Consider the following 24,476-nt stretch of genomic DNA (forward strand, 5'->3'; position numbering starts at 1 on the left):
TCATCATCAGTTCTCGTTTAAGTACTTGTGCCGACAGGGAATCGGGATTAGAGGTCTTGTTTTCTTTAACTAAGCAACATCCCTTTCTTGTCTTTTTGCTACAGAGAACATTAGTTTGCTTGTTCTTGTTGTGGGGAAAATTACCCTGACTTATTACTGAAACAGTGAGTGGCTTCATAACACTGTGAAGTGTGGTGTCCGTTGTTTAGACACCCTCCATAGGGAAGGGAGATACGGTGAAGATCTGGGAGATGGATTTGTTTTTAATAATAGCTTGCTGGTGGGGTTTTGCCATCCATATATTGCTGGCCCAGGTAGGGCTGGGTAAGAGGGGAAAGAGGCACAGGGTTCACTTCTCCTTCTTTGTTCTTTCTTTTCTATAAGAGGGTTGCATTCCTTAATTGTGGCAGCGTCCTCCCTCCTGTACCCTAGAGGGGAAGATGAGCTGCAGGTTCTCGTGGTGCTCTGTGCTTAGCAGGTATGCACTATGTTTCTGCAGTATCTGCCCATATTTCTGATTGAGACAGACTTAAGTGGAGCATAATGTTGATTTTTCCCCTCAGAAGATGCACCCCTGAGGTGGGAGGAGATGACAGTAACGTGGACACCCATGTTCTTGAAAATTAAGTAACTCATTTGGATTCTCAATAAACCATAAATTATGGTGCATTATAATCCTAAGAAAAGCATCATAGCCAAGAGTTCATCTCTACTGCTTCTGACTATCCTGGTGATATGCCACAGTGGCCATCCTGTTCCATTCCACAGCCATTCACTTTCCATCTGTCTTGGTCAAAAATATTGAACTATGGATAAATGTATCAGGTGTGTGATTTTTATCCTAATAACCACATTGACTTATTTGTGTTGAGTTGTAAATGAAGTTTTCCAGAACCTGTATAAATTCAGAAGCCCATGTTTGTTTTAAAGGTACAGAAAACAGGAAGGTCCTTGGCTGAAACCTGGGTCACCAGGAGGGAGCAGGGTACACAGAGCAGAGCCCCTCTCTGGAGGAGGCCTGCTGGCCTGGAAGCCAGGCACGCACAGGCATTTCCTTGCATCTGTCATTCTTATATTTCTAGGCAAAGGCTTCCTTCTCCACAATGGGCAGAGCCATGATGAGAAGAACCTGGTCCACACTGCTCTGACCCATTATCTCTCTGAGAGCCATTCCCAGGGGAGAAAAAATGAGGCCACACAGTCGCAAACCAAGAGCTCACTGCAGAGAGATGACGAGCTCTACAGAGACATCCACCCTCTCTTCTCCACACTTGTCCAGGGCTATTTGAAGTCACTCAGCTTTGTCCAGTTCCAGGATCTGTTCAAACACACGCATCCATGTGCACGTCAGGTGTGCTGCATGTGTAATGACGTGTGTGTGATCTTTAAGGTCCTATGTGTTCCTGGGGGAGGATGTCTGATCCTGCATATGGGTAGGCAGTGAGTTCCAAGCCCACCTCTCCCTGTGCCTGGATGCATTTCTCTACTGAAAGATGACTGCCAGTTTTCTGGATGTCCTCCCCAGAAACTACTTAGCATATTAGCACATTTTTCTCCATATCTTTTATTTTCATAATTTTGTTTATGTCTTTAATAGAGAATCTATTTCCATGAACCAAAATTCAAAAGATAAAAAAGAATGTATAATATTCTGTCCAAACCCAGTTTCCTCTCCAGAGGCAGCACAGTACCAGTTTTAAGGCATCCGTCCTGAGATGCTATTAACACTTATAAATGTGTTTCTTTGTATTATGTGCATAAATACGTGGTAGCAAATCATGTACACTATATTGATCTTGTTTGTTTCCCTTAGTGTAGACATCTGTTCGCCTTTTATGCTGTGTAGCATTCCAGGATATGGACAGCCCCGATTCCTTCCCCAGCCTCCTGTCTGTGTCCACTGGCCTTTTTGCTGATGTGCTGCAGGGTTGGAGGTGTGATGAGAAGAGCTGGGGCGTCAGCAGCAGGGACATGCAAATGCAGGACCAGCACTCCACATGCCTGAATGTGAGGGCCACCATGAGTTCTCTTCCTCACGCCCCTCATCCCACTCTCATTCAGATGTGCTACAATTTGTAAATGAAACCATTTGCATAAATGAAACCGTTTGCACCCATTGCATATAAGAGAGCACCTGTTTCCCCATGTCTTCACCAGCAAATGGTATCATCTATAGAAAACTCAGGGAGCTCACTGCCACTGCTTTACTCCATGGTATTGGCCTTGTATCTGCTGTTGGTGCCAGCAGGAGATGGTCCCTTTCCCACTCATGGCTGAGAACAACAGTTAAGCTGGACCTGACTTTAGGGTCTGTAGACTTAGAAAATAATATAGGAACTTCAATATTTCATGGGATATACTAAAATGGGTGTCTCACACTTTATCTGGTGGCCTTATCTTGGTTAAAATCCAGCCAGATCTTTTCTGAAATCTGTGACCTTCAATGTGATGCTCAGCCCGTGCATCAGTTTCCTCGCTTGTGTACTGATTCTCCACACGGGTTCCTATGGAGTGAGGCTGCTGCAGCTGTAAAGTGCACATGTGTAGAGACCTCAGCTCCCCTCACCCCTGGTTCACATGCCTTCACTCCCCAAGGTCTCCCTGGTCTTCTGACGTCCCCTCACTGCCTGCTGTTCCCATGACTAGGAAAGGCCCTGCTCTCCTCCTTCCCTCTCCAGCCAGCCCTAGTTCCTCCCAAGCCTTTTGACGTTTGTGGGAAAGTTGCCTCTGGGAAGGTGCCTCCTGCAGGCTCTTTTCCCTACCCAGGCTTTCCCCCAGGGGCCCATCACCCAGCACTCAGACAGCACCTCTTGGTGATCACCCATTTCCACATCTGGCCCCCCTGTTCACCTTGAGCTCCCTGAAAGCTGAGGTAATTACTGTTGGTGTGGCTGTGACCTCACAGAGGGCCATCACATGATTACACAGTGATCATGTCAGGTGAACGCCAGCCTGAAGCAGATGCTCCATTCCTGCAGCCTGCCATCACTGGGGCTTTTAATTCCTGCTTCTGGCTTTGGAAGTACACCTGCAGTTAAACTGGGAAGCTCCTCTTGACTTCTCATTAGGTCATGCATTTAAAATCCCAAATGGCAAGCCAGGCATGGTGGCACATGCCCATAGTTCCAGCTACTTGGGAGGCAGAAGCAGAAGGGTCACTTGAGCCCAGGAGCTCAATACCAGCCTAAGCAATACAGTGAGACAATCAGGACAGACAAAACCCTAAGATCACCAGTGATGCCAAAGGTTTAGGGCTCAGCCTGAGTTGAAGACAGTGTGAAAGAATCTTAAAGGGACACCAGGGGCCCTAACCAGAAGTGGACTGCACATGTTCCTTCCACTGGAGGGGCTGGCTAGAGCCAGAGGCAAATCTGCATGTAGCCATCCTGGGACTTCTCTGCCCCTGGATGGTGCTTTGACTGCCATCAGCCTTGGGCAGTGTTTGCCTGTTCCAAGTGCCCTGTGTTACATTGAGCATCCCCTCATTCTGTGTGTCCATAGCTCACAGCAGGGTAGAGGTTCACTCTAGAGAAGACACACAAAAGAGGTGACTATGGGGCAGTAATCACAGAAGCCCTTGACCACCAGCAGCATGTCCAGACAGCAACTGTTCACATTTATGTATTTTTCTCCTCTGAGTTTTCTCAAACAGGGCAAAGCCTACACATGATTACACAGTGGTCTCCTTTCTTCCCATTCTTAGTTTCACACCTTGTTCCAGTCTTTCTTACCTCTTGGCTGAAAACCATAAAATTGCCTCTTTCCTTCCTCTCCCTTTCTTCCCTCTAGAGCATCCCACTACCCTCAGCCAGTGAGCCTTCAGAAGATACAGTCCTCCTCACTGGTGCCCCAGCACCGAGGGCTGTACATTCTGAGGGCTTGTGCTCTGGTCAGGATGTTATTTTTGGAGCCTACCTCAGCTTCCATCTCTGGCTGTGGGCCAGCCCTGCTAGCCCAGGCCCAGAACAGTCAGAATGCTGCAGGTGCATCTGAAGTGACAGAAACCCTAGTCACAGTGGCTTGAGCAAAATGGAAGCTTTTTCCCCTCTCACACTGCAGTCTTGCTTCAGTCCAAGGTGACTCAGGGGACCACTGTGTGATAGTCCCATCTGTGGTTGCACTGGCTGTGATCATATTGGAGGTTCAGAAAGTGCACAGCAGGTTGGGATGGAGGACCATTTGGGGATGAGCAGCAGAGATGGGTGATTAAGAATCCCTTGCAGTGACAAGAGGCAGTGCAGATCTGAACCCATGAGCTGTCAAGGGTTGGGGACAAGTGCCTGGGTTCCAATGGCACCTGGCTGTAGTATGAAGGCCACTGACTTCAGAGCCCTCATCATCCTCTTCACAGAGGGAGCTTGCCTTTTGAACCTCAGGATCATGGTACTTGAAGAATGTCTCAGGGCACTTTTCACTAGTTTTCTGATAAGAATTGGTCCTAGAAGCTAGCTTGCCCTAAGAAGCTGTGAGCTTTTTCAGTGGTGGGCCTCCATCGTAGCACACCTCCATTCCACAGTTACCACAGACCCTAGAATTCATATGGGGGATCCAGAATAGCCAAAAACAAACTTGGAGGGGAAAAACAAAGTTGGAGGACTCACACTTCCTTATTCGGAGCTTACTAGAAGTCTTTAGCAATTTTTAAAAGTATGCTCCTGGCATAGGATAGACACAGATATCATTGGACTGGACTTGAGAATCCAGAAATAAACCCTCACCTTTTGGGCCAATTGATGACACAGGTGCCAAGACAATTTAATAGGGAAAGGATGGTCTTTCTTAGAAGTGCAGGGTTGACTGGATATCCACAGGCAAGAGAGTTAGTGGAGACTCCCACCTCACACCATGTTCAGAAATGAATTCCAACTGTGTCAGAGAGCAAATAAGAATGAAAACTATAAAACCATTAGAAGAGGGCTGGGGCTGTAGCTCAGTGGCAGAGCACTTGCCTGGCATGTTTGAGGCATTGGGTTCAACCCTTAGCACCACATAAACATAAAAAAAGTTATTTTAACTTTTAAAAAGTTATCTTAACTTTTTAAAAAACCACAAGAAGAAAATATAGGCATAAATCTTTGAGACCTTGTATTAAGCAGAGATTTCAACATGTGATAAAAGATAAAATGGTAAATTGGGCTTCATGAAATTTGACAACTTTTGTGTTTCAAAGGATGAGTAACCAAAAAAAAATGAAAAGACAACCCACAGAATGGGAGAAAATACTCAGAAATCCTTTACCTGCAACTCAATAATGAAAAGGTATATAACCAAATTTAAAAATGGGCGAAGGATCTGAGTAGACATTCCCCAGAAGAAGATCCGTAAGAGATGCGTGGCATCATTTGTCATTAGAGAATGCAAATGAAAACCATGGAAGGTCCCATTTCACACTAGCTTGGCTACAATAAACAAGTGAAAAACAGCAAGTATTGGTGGATTGTGGGTCACTGGGACCATCATTCAAGCTGGTAGGATGTAAAATGGTGCTTTTGGAAGATAAGTACGATTATAGCACGACCCAGCAATTTTATTCCTAAATGTGTACCAAGAGAATGTGCACATATGCACAAAAACTTGTTCATAGCACCAAAATACAAACAACCCTAATGCCATCACCTAAACAGAATGCAGTATGTCCTTATAGTAAATATTGTTCAGCAGTGGAGGAAAGAAGCAGGGACAACAAATGAACCTTGAAAACGTGGTATACAGGGAGAAATGGGTCATAAAACGTCACGTATTAAATGACTTTATTTCTATGGAATGTCCAGAGTGGGCAATCGATAGAAAACAGATTAGTGATCACTTGGGATTAGCAAGATGGGAGTTGTGGGGGATGGGGAATGGTGCTGATGGGTAAAGCTTTTTTTGGGGGGTGTTGGAGATGTCCTGTGATTGATTTTGCTGATGGTCCATAGCTTTGATTTTTCTAAATACCATTGAGTAGTGCCCTTTGAAAGTGAATTGTGTGGTATGTGCAGTTAAATCTCAGGCTGTTATAAAAATATCTATTGGAGGGAAAAGTTGTAATTTTTTTAGACTCTTTAAGGGAGGGAACAATAATAATAATAATAATAATAATTTTAAATTATTTAAAAACACACACATCCACTGGGAATACTAAACTAATTGCAGGAGACCCAGGCCAGCCCTTTCTTTTTCAGTGCTGGATTTCATTCAGATCTTTATGGAAATGTATTTGTTTGAGAAGAACACAATTTGTCCTGAGCACAATCTTATTATACATTTTTTAGTTGAATTTAGTCATTGTGAATGTTCAAACATCACCTTTCTGGCGCTTTCTCTTTTCCTTTCCCCACTTTCTCTCTCTGACGTTGAAGAACTGGATTTACACGTCAGCCTTGGCATTTGTATTGTATTTGTTTCCCTTAAAATTATATTTATGCTTGTTTACCTAAAAAGATTTAATTTGAGCACATTTGTGACTATTTTAGATGTCTTGATTATTTTTCTGATTATGAAAGTAATCTATGCTCATAAAAAATCCAGACTTTAAAGGAAACTGAAATGTTTTCTGTCCTTCCGACTCAGCTGTGGGTAATCACTGAACAGTTTTGCCATATTATTTTTTTTTTAGCTATTTCTATCTCAACATAATAGCTTGTTGCTTTATTTTCAACAAAATAGTGTCGTACATACCAACTCCTACCACTTCCTGTTTTCACTTAACCCCCTCCTCCAACACCCTCAGGGTAGAGTATGCATGGGTTCCCACTGCTGCTGGTTCTGCATCTACTTCCTGCTTGTAAGGGCCCGTTAATTACTCCATAGTAAGAACACAACCTCAATTCCCTATGAACCAACACTTAATCCAATTTAAGTTTTACCTTCTCAGCAAACACTGCAGTGAATAGTTCTGTTTAACATCCTTTTTTTTAATTGAATGTTCATTTTTTAAATTAATTTTTTAAAAAATAAATGACAGCTGAATGCATTACAATTCTTATTACACATGTACAGCACAATTTTTCATATCTCTGGGGTTTTTTCTTTTTTTAATTTTTTTATTTGTTTTAATTAGTTACACATGACAGTACAATGACCTTGACATATCATACATTTGAATCAGATGGGATATAATATCTCATTTTTCTGAGTATACAGGTTGCAGAATCACATTGGTCATGCATTCACATATATACACGCAGTATAATAATGTTTGTTTCATTCTCTATCTTTCCTATCTCCCCAACCCCTCCCCTCCCCTCCCCTCCCATCACTTCTCTCTACCTAATCTAGGGTAATGCTATTCTTTTTTTTTTTCCTCACATCTTCATACATGTATTTTGTATAACAATGAGGGTCTCCTTCCACCATCCATACAATTCCCTTTCTCCTTCCCTTTCCCTCCCATCCCTCTTCCCTATGTAGAGGTAATCTTCTTCCCATGCTCTTCCTCTCTTCCCCATTTTGAGTCACCCCACCTTATATCAGAGAAGACATTCGGCATTTGTTTTTTTGGGATTGGCTAACTTTACTTAGCATAATCTGCTCTAATACTATCTGTTTCCCTGCAAATGCCATGATCATCTTATTTTTTAGAGCTGAATAATATTGCATTGTGTATATATGCCACATATAAAGTATGTTGACACCAATTCGTGTCTTCATACATGTACTTTGGATAATGATGTCTATCACATTCCACCATCCTTGCTAATCATTACCCTGCCTCTTCCCTCTCCCTCCCACCCCTCTGCCCTATCTAGAATTCATCTATTCCTCCCATGCTCCCCCTCCCTACCCCACTGTGAGTCAGCCTTTTTATATCAGAGAAAACATTTGGCATTTATTTTGGGGGGATTGGCTAACTTCACTTACTTAGCATTATCTTCTCCAATGCCATCCATTTACCTGCAAATGCCATGATTTTGTTCTCTTTTATTACTGAGTAAACATTCCTATGTATGTCTTTGTCGGGTGAAGACTTATCAATAGGAATGCTGAGTCACTGGATATAATGAGATTATTGAAGTCTGAATCAATATTTCCTGATTGCCCCCTAAAAGTTGGGGTGATGATCTAAAAACCATGTGGTTGATGCCCTGAGTATTCTATTTTCAACCTACACATGAGGAAGGGACCCCACGGGTTCCCTTTCCAGAGACTTCTTGGGCTGGCACTGGAAGTTCTTGTCTTTGGCACGAGTGTCTTAGCCCTGTTCCATCCATTTCTCCACTGTCTACAGGACAGTACGGCCTTCCAAGTACCACAGCAGGCAGACTGCCAGATAAATGTGCACTGATGTCACTCACCTTGTGCTAGGATATCAGCACTCCTAGCGTGCCTTTTTTTCCTGCATAGCTCAGGGGCTCAGCACCAGGGACCAAGTACCCAGAGAATAAGAGAGGTACAAGGGAGATCTCAGATAACCTAAGACCTGCTTCCCTCTTGTTCTTCATCTCCTGGGAAGGGAAAGGACGGGGAGCTACATCTAAGCACCTAAACACATGATCTCATTTGTCTTAACAGCATTTCCATAATTGAGGTGACAAGATTTCCACTTTAGGGACAAGAGAACTGAAGCTCTGAGGATAGTGCCCAGAGGACTCTCCCCCAAAAAAGGCCACTGATGGTCCTTGAATTCAGAGGGCCCCCTTCTTACCCTGAAATGGCAACCCCAAGAGCACCACCAGGGGTCCTGCAGCACCTACAGACTGATGGTGGGTGTGGCTTCACCCTGCCCCACCTTCCCCAACATTCCTGCCTGCAGCTGCTCTCAACATCCCAGCTTGGAGGGGTTGAAGGTGCATCATTTTGGTTTTGTTTTGGCAGTTCTTTTGTCTTTTACAGTGATAAAATAAACATAAGAGCTATCATTTGACTAGTTTAAAGTATGCAGTTCAGTGGTATTAAGTATATTCATTTTTCTGTGCAAACCCTCACCCCATCCATCTCCATAACACTTTCTATTTTGTAAAACGGGAACTGTACCCATTAAACACCAACTCCTCATCCTCCCTTCATTGAAGCTGGTGGCAGCCAACATAGCTCTCTGAATTTGACCACTCTGTGCCTCATATAAAAGTAGAATCACACAATATTTGTCTTTTTTGTGACTGGCTTATTTAACTTATTTAACTTGTTAAAATTCAGTCAATGAATGATGTGGAATGTGATAGACATCATTATCCAAAGTACATGTTGTAGCATATGTCAGAATTCCCTTCCTGTGTGTATGTGCGTTTGCACGCACATGTGCTCACATGCACATTGCAGTCTGTCAGTGGATGCTTGGGTTACTTACATGTTCAGCTATTGTGAATAATGCTGCCATGAACATAAGTGTGCAAATATCTCTTCAGACCCTGTTCAGTTCTTTCAGGCACTTAACTAGAAGGAGGATGTGCAGGTCATCTGGTAATTATTGGTGTAGTAAGGAACTGTCATCATGTCCCTCAGCAGCTGTGCCATTTGACATCAGCAGTGCCCAAGGTTTCCATTTCTCCATGTTGTCACCCACACCTGCTGTTTTCTGCCGCCGTCCTTATGAGTGGGAGGTGGTGTCCCATTGTGGTTTTGATGTGTTTTCCTGATGACTGGTGGTGTTGAGCCTCTTTCAGTGTGCTTTCTGGCCATGTTTGTCTTCTTTGGAGAAGTATCTCTGCAGGTCCTCTGCCCTCTTCTAGATACACTTCAGTCCTTCATTGCTAAGATATAGAAATGGACTTATTTTTGTATATTGACCTTGTATCCAAGCTAATTTTACTAGTGCTAGAAACTTGTTTGTTTTTGGAGATTCTCCAGATTTTCTATGGAGACAGTCATGTCCTCAGAGTAGCTAGACTTATTTCTTCCTTCTCAATTTCTCTGCCTTTTCTCATTGTTGCCAGAGTGCTGGGCCAGCCTGCTCAACCCTTTCCTTGTCTGGGCGGGGAGGGGAGCCGTGGACTTAACACCATCAAGTGTGCCGTTGTTGGTCCTAAGTTTCTTACAGTCCTTCATTAAATGTAAGGGTATTTGTTTTTCCTGCCATGGTAAGAGATTTTATTAGATGGTGTAAATTAGGGCTATTAGGAACACAACCAAAATAATAATCTGTGCTTTAATGGATATCCACAGCAATAAATGATACATTTCTTGATACCATATCTTGTTAAAATTCAGTCAATGAATGATGTGAATGTTTTGTAATTATTATAATATTTTTGCTTCCTGTTTTTTTTAATATCCATTTTTTAGTTGTAGTTGGACCACAATACCTTTATTTTAATTATTTTTATGTGGTGCTGACGATCGACCCAGGGCCTCGAACGTGCTAGGTGAGGGCTCTACCGCTGAGCCACAACCCCAGCCACTGCTTCCTGGTTCTATTTTATCTCATCACACTTTGAAAAAGAAAAGTTTTAAGGTTTTGAACACCTCGTGGCTTTCCACCTTGCCCCTGTCAGCCCACCCAGGCTTCTGCTCAGCCAGGGGCAGGAGGGGGTTGACATCGGGGTCCCTGTTCTCTAGCCACCCCCTAGACAAGGGCCTCTCATCCACCTTAAAGACTTTCCCAGGAAGATCCTTTTCTTCCCCTCCTGGAAGTCCTTTCTTGTAACCTTGCCCATCCTTTCTTTGTGTGTCTCCTTTCTGTGAAGCGCAGGGCCTGCTGGGAACAGGTCCTGGGCCAGGTTCCCATCTTCCCATTCATGATGCTGGTGAGGTTTGGCTTAGATTCCTCACGTGTGCAAGACTGTGACTGTTTTCAGGAAGCTGTACTAAGATACACTGGGAGCTGTGATAATAATGCTAAGGTTGTGTTAATAGTTCTGATCCTAAAGAGATTCTAATATACACAAATAAGAGCTTGTTAAACACAAGTGTATTTTCATTAAAGTTGGCTTTTTGTAATCCAGAATTCACTTCTTTACTTCTAAATTCCTAATTAAAAATTATCTCTATCCCTGGGTAATGCTTTCATTCCTTCAGAATGATTCATTCATTGTTATGCACACTCAGTGATAAAAGGGAGGAGTCCTATCTGGTGGGGGAGGGGAGGGAGGTACCTGGTGTTTTTTCACAGCCTTATTTAGAGCCAACTCTGAACACATTATCTGGGTCTACCCTATGGCTGTTCCAGGGCTTGGGAACTGTCACCTTCATTTCACACTTGATTGGACATAGACTGAGACCTTCCCCAAAGCCAGTCAACTCAGAATTCAGAGACCAAGCCCGGGTCTCATGGGCTCCGCTGCCAGCACTTTTACATGGGAAACATGCAAAGTGCTGGCAAAGCTGTGGAGGAAAGGCTGGACTCGGGGCGAGGAGACACAGTGGGCTCCAGCCCGGGTCTCATGGGCTCCGCTGCCAGCACTTTTACATGGGAAACATGCAAAGTGCTGGCAAAGCTGTGGAGGAAAGGCTGGACTCGGGGCGAGGAGACACAGTGGGCTCCAAGTTTTCGACGGGTTGGAGTGTTGTGGTTTCTCCCAGAGCAGCAGTCTCCTGGATGTGAAGCAAGCATTCCATTCATGTGATTTCCAGCTCTCACTGTAGAGTGCGTCGCAGGCAAGACTCCTCCCTGAGTGTTGAGTTGGTCTTTCTTTCCTGCTTATGGTCATTAACTCACATGCAAACCCAGATACCCTTGAAAGAAAGGAATGGGAGAATCTTTGCACCCTGGAATATCATGGAGTCCTGTGAATTAAGGTGACTGAGAAAAGTCACCTTTGCTTGTTACCAGGATTCCATAATGAGGCAATGCCCTGAGCCAGACTGAGGGTTCAAACCCAGCGAACCTAGCTCCTGCACCTGCATCAAGCAAGGTCTTAGAATAGGACCTGGTCCACATAATCACTAGGGGGATCAGCTGCCATTGAGCATCACAGAACCCCCTGGAAGCTAGGGGTGCTTTGGGGTGTTTTTTAAAAAAAAAAAAACAATAAGGAAAGGAGAGATGATTTTACTTGAATTTATGGAGTGCCCTTTAGGTGGGTCAGCTCAAGAAGGAACTGCCCAGTGGTGTCTCAGGGGTCACCTGAGTGAACACAGATGCTCACAGTCCAGGTTCAGCTAAGAAGCCACATCGTTCATGGCACAGCAGACCCCAGGAGAGTCTGGACCAGCCTAAGGCAGAAGCTGACCACTGGCAGAGCCCCAGCACCACTGCCAGAGAGGTCTCCTGGTCTCCCATGCCAGGCCGGACCTGCTTCTCCCAGGCTGAGAAGGTTGGGCTGCAGGCTTCTGCAGTGTGGGTCTGCTGGCCTTTCCCAAGCAAATTCTACTAGTTCCTAGATAGTTCCTAGAGATCCGTGGCTTACCTCCTCTGAGTCTTTAGGATCTGGGGCAAGAAACACCTCTTAAAAAAAAAAAAAAAGTCCTGATATTTTCTCTCATTTCTACTCCTCCCCCTGCCCCTCCCGCCCTCTCTCCATCTTGTCCTTTCTTTTTCTCCACAAGCTTGGGAAAGGGAAGGAGGGAAGAAAAAGATAAAAGGTCTCCATACCGCCCACTCCACTTCCCATAATTATCCAGAGTTAGATCCTTTGGCTCTTTCAAGGTATTTTTATCCAAAGTACATAAATATCTCTGAGCCTTAAAAAAATTCATATGATTTTACTCTGCTTTGTTTCATGTTTTTAACTTAATATATATTAAGGATCTTTCTGTAGCATCAATATAGCTCTGTCTCTTTCTTTTTTCTTTATTTATGCATTTGATTAGGATTATATATAAAAAACATTTTGGTGAGGTATTGAAACTCTGAGCTCTTCTTCGTCTAATACTGTAACTAAAAGTAAATGAATGAAACTTGGCAGAATTACAGGGAGGAATGATCGATCCACAGTCGCAGTGGTGACTTAACTGAGTCTCTCAGAAGCTAATACATGTCAACAGGCCAAAAGAAAGGAGGAATGACACGGGAGATTAGAACTGCACTGTTAAGGAGTTTGCGTGGAAATATGGGAGCTTGCTGCTCACCAGGTGGAGCACGTATTCTTCACAAGTTCACCTGGGGTTTTCAGAGCACCTGGACAACGAACTCTCGCCAACGGCCATCTCCTTGTAGGTGCCATTTCCAAAATAGTTTTGTCCTTCTCCATTTCTTTCCTGATCTTGCTGGACCCTATTTCTCATCTACTGCTGAGACTCGGTTCCTTTGTTTCTGCATTGTGGTCATAGCTGTGATTGCTTTGTGAGGACTTTTCCCCCCTTATATTTATTTTTAACTGAGATATAATGATTGTGCCTTTTTGTAGAGTACCTTGTGATATTTTAACCAAATTGGGGTAGTGAGCATATCTGTCACCACAAACATTCATGGGTTCTTTGTGGGGGAATGTTCATAAAACATTTGTACATTTATTTTGAAATGTACAACAATCCTCCCCCTCTGCCCCAACCTTTCTGTTTAGTCCACGTGCAGCGTTATTGGGTTTAATGTCATCTTGTCTTATGTAACCCTTTCTCTGGTGGATTTTCCTCCCCTTAGGGAAATGCTTTTTGTCACTTTTCTTACGCTGTCTGCCTGACAGCAGTCACAATCCTCAGGACTGATGTGGTCCTGAGGTGTGTCCTTGCCTGCTTCATCGCTTTTCTCAATAATGCTTAACAACACTAAAGACAGATGGGTGTGATTTACCCCACTGGTTGTCTGACTCTGGGTTTGGGATGGGCCCTGTGCCTGCTGACTCCCAGCTCACCCACACTAAGTCAGTGCCTCCACTGCCTGTCCTCAGTGCACAGTTGTCAGATGAATTCACAGGGAGGCTCCAAAAAATAGATGTGCAATTGGATAAATTCTGAAATCCATTTATGAAAGCTTTAGTAGGTTATTACAGAAAGTAAGGAAATGAGCAGTCTGAAGAAGGAAGGTCCTGCCGGCCCATACATTTTTCACCTCTGTCAAAATAATCATTCCTGGGTGCTGGGGGCAGAGAACGCCCTGCAGTGAGGTGTGGAGCCCTATGCCTCACACTGTGGTGGGGTACAAAATGCCTCCTCCTGTGTCCAGGGAGTTTGGCACGAGGTAGGTTCCCATCAATCTAGCCACTCGGTTTCAAAGGATTTTTCCCATGAGGGTGTGGCACAATCTGTAAGGCTACGTGGATGATGAGAAGACCTTACATAGCCACTGGTGCCCGACTGGTATTCAGGGTTGGGTCCACTTGTCATAGGATGCACATGATGCTCCACTGATGTAGCAGAGAAGGTGGGACCGTCTATATTCAGTGTGCATAGAAATGAAAGATAGAAATTTAGCTTCACTGATATTTAATGTTAGGATCAACTCCACAACACCACTCAGCAATGGGGGGCAAACGGCCAGGTGGACATTGAATTTCTGAGGTGTCCTGAGGAGGGACTGGGACTCTAGCTCCCCTATTGATTTGCTTCTAGCAGGTGACTACTTTGCAGTTTCCATGTGCCTGGTGAGGTGAATCTGGACTTTGTCTCTGGTTTAGTTATGTTAGTAAAGACCTCGGTAGTCTCCAGCCAGCTCAGGATGTGGCCTTCACTCTTCCAGGGATGCCCTTCCAGAGGGAGCAGACCAAGGACCTTCAGCGAGTGCTGGGAGCCGTTGACAGGGAGATCCCACTGGTCTTCGTCAGTGGCAACCATGACCTGGGCAATGTCCCCACAGCAGAGACTATTGAAGAGTTCTGCCAGACTTGGGGTGATGACTACTTCAGCTTCTGGGTCGGGGGTGTCCTGTTCCTGGTACTCAACTCCCAGCTCTGGTATGACGCCTCTAGCTGCCCTGCCCTGAAGCAGGCCCAGGACCTGTGGCTGGACCAACAGCTGAGCCTCGCTAGGCAGCAGAAGTGCCAGCACGCCATCGTCTTCCAGCACATCCCGCTGTTCTTACAGAGCATTGACGAGGACGATGACTACTTCAACCTCACCAGGTCTGTGCGGAAGGAGATGGCAGACAAGTTCACCAAAGCAGGTAGGCCCTAAGGGCTGGAGAGGGCCTGGCAGAGGGGAGAGGGGACAGGGCTGTGGATGAGCCTGGGTTCCCATCCCGGCTCTGCCACTCGCTGGCTGTGGCTGTGGTCAGGCTGCAGATTCTCCAGCCTCAGCGCGCTCCCCTGTAAGGAACAGCAGGCGTCGCCCTCCACAGGGCAGTTGCCAGTAGAAGAGCAGGTTATGGAGTGTTCCGGAGGGTCCCTGGCCTGCCAAACAGCAGCATGTGGCAGCTGCTCACAGCTGGAGATGGGGCTCCTGGAGGCAGGGTCATGGGGAATGGTATGCCTCAGGAGGTGGAGGAGAGGGCCATCTTCCTTCATTTCTCTGGGAAGCAGAGAACAGGTGGTCCTTAAGAGTCAGGCTCCCACAGTGTAACCCAGGAAGTCCTGAGATGAGGCTTTGGTGAGCAGGCCTAAGGGCCCATCGGTTTGCCTCAGACAAGGGGCATGGCATTCTCTTCCTGAGTCAGGGTAGAGAGAGGCCCGTGGTATAGTCCACCTGCTGTAGACTCCTAGTCCCTCACACGTATAGCATGCGTTTGCACACACAAAATGAAGACACCCCATTTTTTAAAATCTTTGTTTTTTAGTTGTAGTTGGACACATTTCTTTATTTATTTATGTGGTGCTGAGGATCGAACACCCCATTTTTGAAGGTGGGACCTCAGCTTCCAAAGGATGGCTTACTTGGTGACTCTAGCCCTGGCCTTATTTCTCCTCCTGGGAGTCCCTCCAGGGCCTTCTCCAGAGGAAGAGCGTCAGCCAACTCCCCGAGTTACCCCAGGGCTTTGGCAGGGTTCCAGCTTTGACAACTGTTGTGAATCTCTCCTTGGCCCTAGTTCCTCCTTTCCAATCTTTCCAAGGCTTACTTGTATCAAATATTCTAAAACGTAAATATCTTCACTTGTTTGTTACGAGAGAGGGAAAAGGCATTGACCTGACCCAAGAGCAGGCATTCCTTAAAAAAATACCCTGCTACTCTTCATTTCATCTTTGAGTATTAAATGTTTGTACTTATGAAAGATACAAAGCCCTTCTGTGTTTTTGAGACATTTTACAAAAAGCTTCTATAATTGGAGACATTTTCCAACTGTTCCATGGAGATGAAGTTGGAAAGCGTCTATTAAAGACCTTTGAAATGTTACGCCATGCTTGAATTGGTGAAGAAAACTGTTCTGATGCCAAGGAGGCAGTGTCAGGACGGCATCAGCTCTGCCACAGTGACTGTTTTATAACAGAATAAAGCCAGGAAGCCATTTAATGCCACCAAGATGATTTCCTTTCACAGCAAGCGGTGAGCAGTGCAGGCGCCACCCGACTGCTCTGTGTCCCTGTTCTTGACAGCCAGGTCTTGAGCGGCATGTGGTTCTGAGTTCCCCATCCTAGGGCAGAGTGTGTGCTGCCCACAGGCACCCCAATACTGAGTAGACCCTCAGTGCTAACAGAACCCCACTGGACATCACCAAGAGCCCCAGAGAGGAATGAAATGTCCAGACCACAGTCTTCTTCCCCCTACCCCAGAGCTGGTGTGCGTCGGCAAGGTGAACGCCAGTCACCCCAGCTCACAGAGGCTAATAACCACAACTGCAGTGCTTGTGGGCTAACAAGGGCAGGATGGAGCCCTATCCCCAGCCACATAGCATCCTCTCCTGTAGGGGGCTATGTTGGAAGCCACATCATAATCAGGAGGTGGCTTGGTAGCACTAGATAGCAGAGGTGGTCCTAGGTCCACTCTTCCAAGGCATCAGGCCCTGGCATTTGGATGGTCCTGCATCCAGTAGGGGCCATGAGGGGAGCTCTGACATTCCAAGTCCCTTTAATTCCCCCTCCTTCATCTCTCCAGCCGGGTCACTTCTTCAGGCCATCATGTTCATCTGGTCCCAGCGTCAGCTCTGAACTGGGCTCACTTTTCCACCCATGCATTCACCACCCAGCAGCCACGGAGGTGTACAGCTTCACAGCCTGACTCTCTGGGAACCCCTCACCCCAGCACATGGCCCCAGCACCTGTCCATGCCCTTCCCAGAGTCCCTGCCTCCCCCAGCTTCTTCCCTGCACTTGGCCAAGCTTACTCAGTCCCTTTGGTGTGATGGCCCCTACCCAGTTCTTCCTCAGCTATCTCAACCCCAGCACCTAATGCCTCCCTGAACAGTCAGCGCTCCAGGCAGCCTTCTAGCTCAGATGTCCCTTCACCTCTGTGCTTAGGAGGCCAGTTCAGGCAGTCAGTCACAGCCACCTTCCACCAGTGCTTGCAGAGTGAGGAAGGCTCATGCTGGCTCACATTCCTGCAGCTAGACTGACATACTCACTTCTTATGCAGCCCCGTCCTGGGCTCAGCAAGGCATAGGCAAGCCTGGGCCCCCACAGAGCTCTGGCCCAGCTTCCTGAGGTGTTTTCAGACTCTCAGTCCTGTCCCGCGGCCTCTCTGGTCTTGGGGAAGCCTGTGTGCATCTCTCTACCAGCATCCACCCTGGGGCCTTCAAGGGCCATTCAGACATCTATTTTTCCCCCCAAGTGTACCCCTCCCACTTCTCCCCCAAGCACCGCCTTTGGGGATGAGAAGCTGCCTCCTTTTGACCACTGGCCTTGGAATCATCCCCTGAACCTGCTATACAGGAAAAGTGCGAAGTAGGTCCCCTTCCTGCCATCCCCTGCCTGTCTGAATGGCTAGCCAAGCCAGGGCCTTTGCTCAGTGACCTTTAGACATAGAACAAGACTGAGCACCCTGAGCGGAAAGATGCCATTTAGGTGCTGATGCAGGGGCCACAGGCTATGACCTGCTGGGCTGGGAGGCACAAGTGAGCGGGCCCTTGTGGGCACATGCACAAACAGGGCTCAGAATACAGACATCATCTGGGGAAACTGCAACAGAATTAGAACTTACTGTGGAAAGCCAAAGTTCAGCTGATGTTTTGTAAATTCATTAACTTAAAGACCATGATAGAATCGAGGTGGTGATAGCAGATGGTATTCAGTGTTGCCTTCAGTTGCCCACAGCAATATTATCCCCTAATACCATTTCAGTCTCATTTATCTCCTTGTGCTAAAATGCCAGTGCTCAAAAATATGTCAACCACTCATCAGACTATCAGGGTAGCTTTTAATTATGATAATTGTGTTGTTATAAAATATCCTTTTAAAGAACACATCCCTCCCCAAGCCATCATGGAGGCAGAACCCTGCTTCCTTCCAGCAAGTTTAATGAATAATTCTGAATCATTGTGTGGGATGAATAAATGATTTAATAATGAGCATCAACAATCATCTCCCATTGTTGCATTAATTTTTTTAAATGGGATAGGGTAAATGAAGAGGAAGGGATGTCACTGTACAATGGGCCACCATGTGTGTAGGAATGCACTCTGTGATTCAAAATCCAACAGTTTCCAAGCTCAGGTTTCCCTAGAAACAGATGCATCCTGTTTCTACTTTTGAAGCTCAATAAAAAAACCCTTTTTTGTATGATACAAAAACGTTGTCAATAACTGGTACAAATAAACAGATCTCAGGGTAGAGAGATACGCAGATGTGAAGTGGCACCTGTTATTTTCTGTCTTCTTTTGCTCTGCCTGAGGATAATCAATTTCATCACATCCAAGGGATGTAGAAATTGGTTTTCCCCTTAATTCACCTGATACCTAGTTGGAGTTGCAAAGACAGATAGGAGATAATGAAATCCTGGTGGAAACTGGATTCCTCCCCATTCCTCATGTTTCTTGCTGTGGAAGGTTAATATGTGACCCAGTTAATGTGGATTGACATTTAAAAACTCAATCTTAAAAAACAAATGTCCATGAGCCAGAAAACAGATGTCCACAGGAATTCATAACTTACAATGGTGATTGTGATTTGATCATTAAACGGGGTGTCAGAAATGCAGAAAGGCAGAGATGCATGACTCTGAGGTCCTCTCTAACTTCATTCTTCAACCTAGTTCTTATGATTCCTCTGATTTAGGCTGCATTTAATTTGGTGACTTGTAGTAACCAGCACTTGATAGTGTTATCAAACTCAATAATTTGTAATAAAAATTTTTTCCAATAAAAATAAAATGTCCAGCTCTTTAACTGACAGTATTTCCCCTGATGTCTCAATACTTGTTCTTTTTTTCATTCTCAACATGGAGATTAGAACTGTGTATTAAAGAGTCTGGAGCAAATTTGGGAATTGGGGGTAGAGGGTGGGAGGGATCCCTGTAAGTTGATCTTTCCGACAAAAGTTAATGGGTAGCTTCACAGAAAGAGAGTTTCATCTCTAGTATTTATGCTTTTAAAACAAAAATGAGAGAAAATGAGCTTGATAGAGAGAAATCCTAGCCCATGGTTATGGTTTTAGAATTTCAAAGTTTTAAAGAACATAAAGGTCAGGGTGTGCTTTATAGGAGGAATAAAACATTAACTCCTACTCTAATGTCTCACCAAGTCATATTGAAATTGTTTCTATCCTCTTGGCTCCTCTAGGCAGCAGGTCTCAGCTTTATTCACTTCTGTAAGCCCAGACCTGAGCCAAGACTTTCACATAATAGCACCTCCATAATAAAGAAATATTGGTTGAATAGGGAAGAATTAGGCTTGACTCAAATCTGCTTCAGCAAAACACACGTCATGTCCTCATCCTCTATGGCTTAGGGTTTACCAGCTAACCCTCATACGGGAAATGCATCCCTAGGTACAGAGGTTCACATACTTTTCTTGAACAGGATCAGGCAGTAAATATCAGGCCCTGCAGTCTCTGTAGCAGCTACTCAATTCTGCATGTATAATGTGAAAGCAGCCAGAGATAACAGGATATGGCCACATTCCAATAAAACTTTATTTACAAAAACATGTGTAGGACCTGCATGCTGTAGCACTACCAGGCTTAGAGGAATGTTCCCATTGCAGTGTGGTGTTCTTGCTCCCCTTGAAAGCTTGTGCACACCTATGCACACTGGGTATACTGTGTATATGTCTGATCCCAGTAGGCGTCTGGTGGCTGCACTGTGGCAATGGCCTGGCTCACTAAAGGTTCTGCCCAACACGGGCGCCTCTGATCCTCAGTTGAGGGTGAGTCAGGTGAGGCACACATTGCCCTGGAGGCCCACGATGCAATTTAGGGGTGGAGATGGGATGGGAAGATCTGTGGGGCAAATGAAATACCTAATGCTTTGGTGTTCATTTTAACACATAAAGTTACAGACAGAGTATCTGAGTGGTATTCAGAGAAAGGAAAGCTTACCGAGTGGCACAGGTGACAGTGTGCAGCTGACAGGAGGAGAGAGGCCAGGTCACATAGCAGGGCTGTACACAGGCCTCAGCTTCCTAAGGACCTTCCTCCTTGTCCCAGATATGCGCCTTGGACCAGAGCATGGGACATGCTGCTGAATGTTTTGTCTTTCTCACTCATCCCAGACTCAAAGGGTTGGTGTGGGAATCAAAGTGGCAAGTAAAGAAGTACCTGGCACCACACCCAGCTTGTAGCAAGCTCTTGGTGCAGGCATGTTTGTGGTTATATGACCCTGAACTTAGTTGAGGGTCATATACAGTGGGCAGATTGCCTTACCTTTAGGCTAGATTGGTCTTCTCACTCCAAAGGTGCTGGCATCCTTCTTCCAGGGGGCCGACATGAGACTTCAGGCAGAGAGAGGCAGGTCTGCTTCCAGGACTGGCCAGGAGTTTGCTAATACAACACTGAAAACTGGAGAAGGAAGAATTATAAACTCCATGCACCATGCAGACTACAGGAATAGAAGCCAGAAGAAATTCCTCTTGGCTCCTGGGATGTGGAGGAAAATGGACTGGGTTTTTGAGTCCAGGATTCCTCAGTGTAGATGTAGAATACATATACTTTTAGCCATATGAATAGGAGCTACTAATTTTAAAAAGTGGGAACCACTGTACTAGATGCAAAATTGTTAGGGAACTTATCTATAGAACTTGATTATATCTTTTTAAAGCACACATCTCAACATTTAATGTGTTGGTCAGCAACCTCTGAATGCATAATTTCATAGGGTTTTTCAAAATATGATAAATAGTACCCTCATTTAAAGGGTGGTTTTTAAAAAAAGAAAAACACTCCTGATAGTTCCTATTTTAACCAGCTTTGTAGTGAGAGCTCAACAATGATTGAACTCAACAATGGTTCCTTTTTAAGTATCCATAGAATCAAGGGTATATGGGAACATATCGACCAGAGGAATTTTGTGCTCTTTATTTTCTAGGGCTTGGCATGAATTCATTTTCCCAGGTTTGGTCTGTTCCCTGTTTTGATCCCTTCCCCAGAGAACATTATGCTTTCATCACTGGATGCCTGCGTCTGATTCACTATAAACCCAGATAAGAGACTAACTGCCGCAGCTACATCTGGTGTGAGTGATGGATTATGTTTCTCACTTTGGAGGTATCCTTAACAGTTGGGCTAATTAAAGTTAAAATCAAGTCCTGATGGTAAATATTTATAAATTAAGAATCTGGCATGTGCAAATGTGTGCTGCTGATTCCTGAAGTTAAGTCGGCATTTATTCATACAGCAAAGAGCATGGACCCCACGCTACACACTGAGCCAGAGGGATGGTTTCCTTCTCTAGGGTTATAGTTGAAAATTTAAAATAAAAAATGTTAAAAAATTCCATTGCAACAACTCAAAAAAGAACCTTTAGTGCCTGGGAAGCAGCAGTGTCTCAGTTTACAAAGTCAACATAACATATCTTTGTTAGGTCATGTTTTAAAAATAACAATTAGTATCACTTTGAAATGAGGAGTGAGGTTCCTTTGTAAACTCCCAATATCCCTAGGGTCTTAGTCTATTTTGCTGTGTTGTAACTAAATATCAGAAGCAAAGTATTTGATAAAAAATAAAGGTTTCTTTGGCTCACAGTTCCAAAGGCAGGAAAGTTCAAGATCAGATGGCTGTATCTGATGTGGTCCCTCTTGCTGGCCAGGGTTTTCTGCATTCACGAGGTGGTGCAGGGCATGACATGAAGAGGCAGATGTCCTCACGCTCTCTCCTCTTACAAGGCCACAGTCCCATTGGATCAGGGCCCCACACTCATGACCTTATTTAACCTTAATCATTTCCCAGAGTTCCTACCTCCAAATACCATGGTTGGATTAAGTCCCTATCCTTGAATACCTCACAATGGGGATAAGTTTCAGCATGAGTTTGGAAGGGACACTCAGCCCAGAGTACCTGTCTTAGCAAAGCAGCCTCGCTTCTTCTACTAGTTTGAGTTATTTTCCATTTACTGGACTTGCCTTCATTGGAAAGGTCTCCAACCCAGACCCCCCACTAACTCCAGCAGTGCAAGTACAGATTGAGAACATCACTGTGTACTATATGCTGGAAATTGCTTTAGTCTCATCCCTTTTTTATTTTGCTTTAAAAGAACGTGTATATTGATGACAGATCTTAAAGTCAAAGAATACCACATTTAGGTAACATGCCTGAGGGACCAGACGTGGTCCTGTGCACCCCTGTTGCCCACTGTGAAGGTGCTTCATCTGTGTTGGTGGTGCAGCTAAGGAAACCGCTGGTCAGAAGTCGGGGCTCTTGAGCCCTCGTGTTCATTTTTAATTCTGCAGGCACGTGAGACGAAGAAAGGTGATTTTTTTATGGCCTGATGGTTTTGTTTTTATTAGAGCATGATAGTTGTACATAATAGTTGGGTTCATTTTGGCAAAATCATACAGGCAATTTGATTTCACTCCTTTTCTCTCCCCTCTTCCCTCCCCATTCTCCTTCCTCTGCTCAACTAAGCTTTCTTTATAAAGGTGGAATCCCTATGGCATGTTCTTACATACCTGTAGCATGGTCTTATTAAATTCATTCCTTATTTCCTCCTCTTTCCATCCTTCCTTCCTCCCTCTTGATGTCCTTCTACTCCACTGATCTCCCCGTAGGTTTATGATATCTGATTTCCTTCCCACCTCCACCACCACCTTCTTTCCCTTCTTTTGCTCTAGCTTCCACCTATGAGAGAAAATATTCAACCCTTGAATTTCTGAATCTGGTTTATTTCACTTAGCATGATGTTCTCTATTTCCATCTGTTCACCAGCAAATGCCACAGTTTCATTCTTCTTTATGGCTGAGTAAAATTCCACTGTGTGTCTGGTCTACATCTCCTTGATCCATTCATGTCTTGACAGGCACTTGGAATGATTTCATAATTTGACTTTGTGAGTTGTGCTGCTACATTGAAGTGGCTGTATCACTATGGTGTGCTGATTTTAGTTCTTTCAGATTAACACTGAGGAGTGGGACAGCTGAGTCATATGGTTGTTCCACTCCTAGTTTTTTGAGGAATTTCCATACTGCTCTCCAGAGTGATTGTACCAATTTACAGTTCCACCAGCAATATATGAGTGTACCTTTTTCCCAACATCCTCATCAACATTTATTATTATTTATACTCTTGATAATAGCCATTCTGACCAGAGTGAGATGACATCTTAGTATAGTTTTGATTTGCATTTTCCTGGTTGCTAGAGATGTTGAGTATTTTTCATGTATGTGTTGGTCATTTGTGTTTCTCCTTTGAAGAAGTTGATGTTGAGTTGTTTTGACACTTTTTGGTTGGGCTATTTGGGTTTTTTGGCATTAAGTTAAGATCTTGAGTTCCCCTGCCAGAGGAGTAGTTGGCCAAGATTATCTGCCACTACTCTTCACACTCTTAAGTCATTTCCTTTACTGTGCAGAAGCTTTTTCATCTGATGGCATCTCCCTCATTGTTTCTGGGTTTAATTTTTTGGACTTTGGGGGTCTTGTTGAGGAAGTCAGTGCCTGAACCTATATGATGGAGTGTTGACTCTCTGTTTTCTTTTTGCAGTTGTAAGGTTTCTGGTCTAATTCCTAAGTCTGATCCATTTTGATTTGAGTTTTGTGCAGGATGAGAGAGAGAAAGATCTAACTTCATTCTTCTGCATGTGGATATCCAGTTTTCCCAGCACCATTTGTTAAAAGTCTGTCTTTTCTCCAACATATATTTTTGGCACCTTTGTCGAGTATCAGATGACTGTCTGTGTGGACTTGTCTCTGTGTCTTCTGTTGCAGTGGTCTTCATGTCTGCTTTGATGCCAACACTGTTTTGCTACATAGCTCTGTAGTATAATTTGAGATCAGGTATTGTGATGCCTCCTGCATCACTCTTCTTGTTCAGAATTCCTGGGTCTCTTATTCTTCCAAATGAATTTGAGGACTATTTTTCCTAGTTCTGTAAAGACTGTCATTGGTATTTGGTTGGGGATTGCATAGAATCTGTAGATTACTTTTGATAGCATGGCCATTTTAAAAGACAAGGAAGATGAGGCCCAGGACATCAGATCAGCTTCCTGGGCAGGGAAGTGGCAGCCTGTGCTCAGGGCCCAGCCTTAGCCATGGGCCACATACAGTGATGCTGCTGTTGAGCTAACAGGAGCATATCGATGAGCGGAATGTGCCTGGACCAAGCACTGAACGCAAGCAGGAAGGACTAGCACACCTGTGCTGGGAAGGGCCCACCTGCCCTCCCACCAGGCCCCTGATCACTCTCATTGTGCAGGGACCTGAGGAGAAGGAGTGCTCCAGCCAGTCAGGAAGGCTTG

At 44.8% G+C, this 24,476-nt stretch overlaps 1 protein-coding gene across 5 annotated transcripts in view; it reads left to right on the top strand.

Moving 5' to 3' along the window:
* Window positions 1-24,476, top strand: part of Cpped1 (calcineurin like phosphoesterase domain containing 1) — a 96,953-nt gene that overhangs the window by 50,722 nt on the left and 21,755 nt on the right. For 4 of the 5 annotated variants that reach the window (XM_005323679.5, XM_078024347.1, XM_013357964.4 and 1 more), the window contains one exon: window positions 14,474-14,896. The exons of the other annotated variant lie outside the window; for it this stretch is intronic. In XM_005323679.5, the coding sequence (XP_005323736.1) occupies window positions 14,474-14,896 (423 nt within the window). The remainder of the gene's footprint in view (window positions 1-14,473; window positions 14,897-24,476) is intronic. 5 annotated transcript variants of the gene reach the window in all.

The sequence above is a fragment of the Ictidomys tridecemlineatus genome, chromosome 10 (assembly GCF_052094955.1).
Source record: "Ictidomys tridecemlineatus isolate mIctTri1 chromosome 10, mIctTri1.hap1, whole genome shotgun sequence".
Lineage (NCBI taxonomy): Eukaryota > Metazoa > Chordata > Mammalia > Rodentia > Sciuridae > Ictidomys > Ictidomys tridecemlineatus.